Source organism: Thamnophis elegans, chromosome 2 (genome assembly GCF_009769535.1).
Source record: "Thamnophis elegans isolate rThaEle1 chromosome 2, rThaEle1.pri, whole genome shotgun sequence".
NCBI lineage: Eukaryota > Metazoa > Chordata > Lepidosauria > Squamata > Colubridae > Thamnophis > Thamnophis elegans.
In genome coordinates, this window is record NC_045542.1 from 11,932,345 (window position 1) to 11,939,210 (window position 6,866).

Here is a 6,866-nt window from a genome sequence, read left to right on the forward strand (position 1 = left end):
TTTTTCTTGCAGCAAAATCATCTAAAAATAAATGAGGACACCTCAAAAATAAACACACTCATTTGTGATTTGGGATGCCAACTTTGTACTTGTTTCATAGGACGTGAATCCAAAGTTTTGGCGTTAGAGACCAGCATCCCAGGAGCTATTCACACTGCTTGTCAAATATCTCTAGGGCTTTCAGTATAAAACCTCTAATGCAATTCTTTCTGCTTGTTGCTGGAAGCTTGAGATGTTCAACCAAGTCAGATCCACCTGGCTTTGTTCTATTTTATCCAGTGCTTTGATCCACTGTTGAAGATCACACCCAGGAGAAAAACCAAGAGCATCTGGATAGAGGTAGGCAGGAGTAGAATTGCTATCATTAAGGTTTGCGGCAATCTCTGATGTTTTGGCTTGTACATAATGCTACCAACACTGTCTTACCTCTAAAGCCATATCCAGCTTGATGGAAGTAGACAGAGAAGTTCCATGTGTTTGAAGATGACTAAAACAAGGTAGCCATAATTCTAACAGAAGGATAACCTAGCATGAAAGATGAGAAAGAATAATGCTTGAACTATTGCCATGAATAAGCATGATCTGCCTCGGGGTTACCAGTTAATCCAAAGCATGGCTGATATGCATCTAGATCTGCATGACAATAAAAAATATGTTTGATTTGCATACATATGGAGAACAGTAGATGACTTTTTCTTCATGTTTAGAGCAGGAGTTTTTAATCTTTTTGTCACTTGGACTTTTTTGAGAGAAGGATGAATCCTATGTATCTTTTCTCAGAAAAGGCACCTAAATGTATGTATGTATGTATGTATGTATGTATGTATGTATGTATACATATAGATACACACACATAAACACACACACAAATATATGTGTGTGTATGTATGTATGTATGTATGTATGTATGTATGTATATACAGACACACAACCAATTATCCTCAATAGTTATCAAAATATGAAAATACTTCAATATAATAGCTTTATTATTAATTATTAAATTATTAAACTAATAATCATTTAATACCATGCTGTACTAAGTTAATGGACATGATTGGAGTTTGACTGTATTCATGTTTACAATAATTGAAAAATTAAATTTCAGTTAGAGGTTACTGAAGATAAACATAATTTTTTTTACCATTCAAGCTCATGGACCCCTTCAAGTGTGTGTGTGTGTGTGTGTGTGTGTGTGTTTGTGTGTGCATGCGTGTCTGGGCACCGCAAGCTAGCAATAACTGGTCTAGAGACAGACCACTTTGTTCTGTGAGATGATTAGCCAATTACAAGGTAGAGATTGCTGATTTTGCTATGATCATTTTTATGGGCTATACCTGGGATTTCAGTATAACTGTGGCCCACATGAAGGCTAGTTTGGTGTAGTGGTTAAAGGAACCAGGCTAGAAACCAGGAGACTATGAGTTCTGGTCTTATTTAGGCACAGAGGTCAGCTGGGTGACTTTAACCAGTCAGTCTCTCTAGGAAGAAGACAATAGCAAAACATTTGCAAAAAATGTTGCCAAGAAAAAGGTATGGACTTGTTCATGGGATTACAAGTTCAAGAATAACTAAAACTCACCCCCCCCAAAAAGAGAGAGATCAATACAATACACAGTTTCCTTGGCTTCTTCCCCAGAGACTGCTGTAGGTAGACCATTTGAGAATCACTGTTAGAGCCCAGATAATAGGAGACAGGAAAACAGATGATTGTCAGACTTTTATGATTTAGCATGTTACAGAAGGCATTATCCTAGAAATGCAATATAAAACTAGGACATGCCTGACAGTATTACCAATAGAAAATCCATAGTGGTTTGAGGTTGCATTGAAAGAAAGGAAGTTACAGTGGGGAAGGTCTTCCACCTTCACAAAGAATATGGAGGCCAATGGCTATTCTTGGCCAGATTTAGAAGTCACTTTCATGGAGGGCATCAGCTCCTTTTTTCACTGATAACAAAATGCAAGAAAGGCATAATTTGAACTTCATACCACTGACATACTCTTAAATGCTGAAGTTCTGTGTTTGGTAGCAACTTCAGTTGAAATAAAGCCTGAAAGGATTAGAGTATTTAGTATTTAGTATTTTATTGTCACTTATAGGCCGCCCTTTTCCCTGAGGGGACTCAGGGCGGCTTACAACTCATGGGAAGGGGGTGCAAGACAGAACGTAAAATAATATGTGAGTACAAATAATAATAGCAATAAAACACAACATTCATTCAACATTCGGGTGGGGTGTATGAAGATCTTATCCCCAGGCCTGACGGGATAGCCAGATCTTAAGGGCTGTGCGGAAGCTCTGGACAGTGGTGAGGGTGCGAATCTCTACGGGGAGATCGTTCCAAAGGGTCGGAGCTGCTACTGAGAAGGCTCTCCTCCGCATAGTCGCCAGTCGGCACTGACTGGCAGATGGAACTCGGAGGAGGCCCACTCTGTGTGATCTGATGGGACGAAGGGAGGTAATCGGCAGAAGGCGGTCTCTCAAGTACTCAGATCCACTACCATGAAGGGCTTTATGGGTGGTAAGTAGCACCTTGAAGCGCACCCGGAGATCAACAGGTAGCCAGCGCAGCTCGCGGAGGATGGGTGTTATGTGGGCATACCGCGGTGCGCCCACTATCACTCGCGCGGCCGCATTCTGGACTAGAATGCGAGAAGGTTCATCTTTTCTATTTATTCTGGTGCATTGGCAACCCCAACAGCAAACCTACGAAAATAGATACACTGAGTTTCGAGGAACAGGTACACTCAATTTTATTCTTCTTTTTCATTGAGTAACCTCTGGAATCTAAAGAATATCTTCCTTGGCTAAAATGTTCAAGAAAGGAAGCTGTTCAAATCTTACAAGAGATTCTGATCCCAATCATGGAGAGGATGAAAGAACTTAGATGTTCCTGATCTGTTAACAAGAACATCAAGAAATTTGGCTAGAAAGACAGCATTCAAGTTTGTTTCTTTTCATCCCACCTTCATTCTTTTTATAAATAATTCAAGATGGGTAAGATACATAATACTCCTCTTTCTATTTTCCCCACAACAACAACATAAATCCATACATTCAATCTTGTCGCTTCCTTAATCTGAGTAACACCCTTAATTTGGCCAGTCTTAGATTCTGATGCTCAGGTTACATGAAATCAATTTTTGTTTCTGTAATGTTTAGATCGCCCAGTTTCAGTGGTGAAATCCAGCAGATTCTGACAGGTTCTGGAGAACCGGTAGCGGAAATTTTGAGTAGTTCGAAGAACTGGTAGTGAAAATTTTGAGTAGTTTGGAGAACTGGTAGTAAAAAATCTTGAGTAGTTTGGAGAACTGGTAGTGAAAATTTTCAGTAGTGCAGAGAACCAGCAAATGCAACCTCTGGCTGGCCCCAGAGTGGGGAGGGAATGGAGATTTTGCAGTTTCCTTCCCCTGCCATACCCACCAAGCCATGGCCACAGATCCAGTAGTAAAAAAAATTGAATTTCGCCACTGCCCAGTTTCCTGCCTAAAGAAAAGCAGACCAGTTGAAATTGTGAACACTTAAGGCCTGTTGACTTCATTTTGATGATGTTGGCTGAGCTTGTGTGGGCTTGGGAATTAAATTGAGTTTGGTCTAGTCGATACATGGATGTTAGAGAATATCACTGCTTAGGATAAACTGGAAAGTTGAAAAAGACTGTCCTTTTATGATGATATCATGAGCCAGGTTTGAGTCAAAGATTAATAAGTTTCTATTCAGCACAAATCATAAGCCTTTAGGTTCAAGAATAGCAATAGCAATAGCAATAGCAATAGCGATAGCAGTTCGACTTATATACCGCTTCATAGGGCTTCCAGCCCTCCCTAAGCGGTTTACAGAGTCAGCATATCGCCCCCATCAACAATCCGGGTCCTCATTTTACCCACCTCGGAAGGATGGAAGGCTGAGTCAACCTTTGAGCCGGTGAGATTTGAACCGCCGAACTGCAGTTAGCAGTCAGCTGAAGTGGCCTGCAGTACTGCACTCTGACCACTGCGCCACCTCGGCTCTTGAGAAATGAACAAGGTATACAAAGAATTAAATATTCTTCAGTTGTTCTTTTTTTGGCTTAGCAGTAGGGTAGGGAGAATAACTCTGGATTAAATGCATTCTGAACTGCACTTAATTGGAGAGGAATTGGATTATATTGAATTAAATGTAAATTGAATGAACTCTGTTTTACAAGAATCCTTGGAATTTCTCTCCCAGACATACACTCGTTGCTAATTGTGTGCTCATTTCAAATAAACATGATCCTATCTGAAATATTTTTTTAAAAAACTTTGCTGCCTAACAACTATAAAAACATTTGGGCATTAAATATTGAAAAATTCAAATTCAATTGGACATTTGGCAGCTGACAATTAACGCTTAAATCATTTTGTGAGATTTGTTTGCAAAGCTCTTCCTAGCGATTATGTTAATTTCTAATTTTATGAAGTTATTTTTCTTCAGGTCTCATGGACTGTGAAAACAGGACAGACATTAAAGAGTTTGTTCTTTTGGGCTTTTCCTACAAACCCGAAAACAAATATCTCTTCTTCCTCCTCTTTCTGCTGATGTACAGTGCTGGATTTCTGGGCAATACCATGATGATCCTTCTCATCACTTTAGATGTGCGACTCCAAACCCCCATGTACTTCTTACTGCGTAGCCTCTCAGTCATTGATCTTGGCTTCCTCACAGTCACGGTGCCCCAAATGCTAGTCCACATCATATCTGCTTCCAGGACCATCCCCTTCTATTCCTGCATGGCTCAGTTCTTCTTCTTCTACGTTTTTGGTGTCACTGATCTCCTTCTCGTGAGTGTCATGGCCCTGGATCGCTATGTAGCCATTTGTAATCCTCTCCACTATGCCTCAGTGATGAACCAAAAGGTTTGTGGGAATTTAGTAGCTGGGTGTTGTATCGTTTCTACCTTACACTCCATGCTGCATGCCGGCCTGCTCCTGCGTCTCAGTTATCGAGGGAAAAATCACCTGGCCCATTACTTTTGCGATCATCAGCCCTTGCTGCAGCTCTCCTGCTCGGACACCAGCGTCAACGAGGCAGTCATCTTCTTTGAAGGTGTCATCATCATCCTTGGACCTTTTGTCTTCATCATCCTCACCTACATTCGTATCGTAGTAGCTATAATGAAGTTCACTTCTTCAGGGAGGCGCAAAGCTTTCTCTACCTGTGGCTCTCACCTTACTATAGTTGGCCTCTTTTATGGAGCCATTATTGCTGTTTATTTCTTGCCCACCTCAAGCTATTCCTCTCAGAGAGGGTCAGTTTTTGCTCTGGTGTACACAGTCATCACCCCAATGTCCAACCCTTATATCTACAGCCTCAGGAATAAAGAAGTGAAAGATGCTATGAGAAACCTCTGGAGAAGATCCATATTTTCTCAAAACTGATAGTGAACTTGGCTCTACCATAGAGCTGCCTTCTAGCTGGCTTGAGGTGAGAGTAGAGGAAGGGCTGCCCATGTTGATGGAACATAATCTTCACACATAAATGATCTTGGATTTAATACTGGGCATCTCTTGGCAACCACAGTGCAGCTGAGTAACCATAAAGTGGGGGCTTAATACTGGGCCCTTTTCATGAGCGGAGGGGCTAATAGGGTGATATATCCTAGATTTTATACATAAATGTGTGCCCACCTGAAATATATATTTTGTATAGTATGTAGTATGGAGCCATTGCTGAGCCAGCTTGACCTCTGGCAGAGTCTGCATTGGGGATGGGGGTGCATCATTGTTGGTGCTCCTTGATTTCAGTAGCTTTCAATACTGTCAGGGATGTGCAGTCAGGGGAGGCAGGGGAGGCAGAGCCTCACCACTGTCATCATGAAAAGAAAAAAAATGTAAAAGGAAAAAGGAAGAGCTGAGGTCAGGCTGAGCTAGTTGCTGCCAGAGTTACCATGGATGTCTCTGCTTAGTGCTTAATTGTTTAAAAAAGCCTCTAAAAAGCACCCTCTACAGGAGGAGGCAGGAGAATGACATGCCTCATCTAGTCTGACTTTAGGCGTTTTATGATCACTCAAGCAAAGTTAAGCAAGGGTTAAAAGTCTAAAAATTCCTGATGTAGGTGAGGCACATCGTTCTCCTGCCTCCTCCTGTAGAGGGCGCTTTTTAGAGGCTTTTTTAAACAGTTAAGCAGAGTCATCCATGGTGACTCTGGCAGCAACTAGCTCAGCCTGACCTCAGCTCTTGCCTTTTTCCTTTTACATTTTTTTTCTTTTCATGATGACAGGCAAGAGCAGAGTTGAAATCCTCTCTGAAACAGCTGGAAAAGGTATGTGTGGGTCGGAGGGAGGGGGAGGAATTCAAACTTCATCCTCCTGGTGCGGGGCTTTGGGCAAAGGCTGGAGGGAAGTGCTCTCCCTCCCCAAGTGTAGTTTGATTGCAGGCAGAGCCACATTGTCTTTTCAAACCTGTAATCAGTGAAGCTGGGCTTGATCCTTCCGGAGCTGGGGGAAGTGTGTGTGTGCTCTTTGACTGGCTTCCTGCCTCCTCCTGTGGTCTCCCTGACTCCTTCTGATCCAACTTTGTGTGTGTGAGTGTGTGTGTGTGTGTGTGTGTGCTTGTTTGAGAGAGAGTTTGTTTGAGTGAGAGAGGGAAGGGGGTAGGAGAGATAGTCCAATCCAACTTCTGTGTGTGTGTGTGTGTTTGAGAGTAGGGGAGGGAGGGAGAGTGGGAGGAAGGAGGGGAAGGGAGAAGAAAAAGAAAAAGAAAGGAGGAAACTTATTTCGCAAAGGAGAAAAACAAATGCTGTCGCTTTAAATCGGAACTGAGCATGCCTGGCTGTGGAATTCTGGGAGATGAAGTCCACAAGTCTAAAAAAAATTGAAAAATTTGTGTCAGTGCCTCACCAGCCA

General features: G+C 42.0%; 1 protein-coding gene across 1 annotated transcript; it reads left to right on the forward strand.

Moving 5' to 3' along the window:
* Positions 1–4,461: 4,461 nt before the first annotated feature.
* On the forward strand, positions 4,462–5,400 carry LOC116504043 (olfactory receptor 1B1-like). Its single transcript, XM_032210862.1, has one exon. It carries the CDS (start codon positions 4,462–4,464, stop codon positions 5,398–5,400), a length of 939 nt encoding a protein of 312 aa, XP_032066753.1.
* The last annotated feature ends 1,466 nt before the right edge of the window (positions 5,401–6,866 follow it).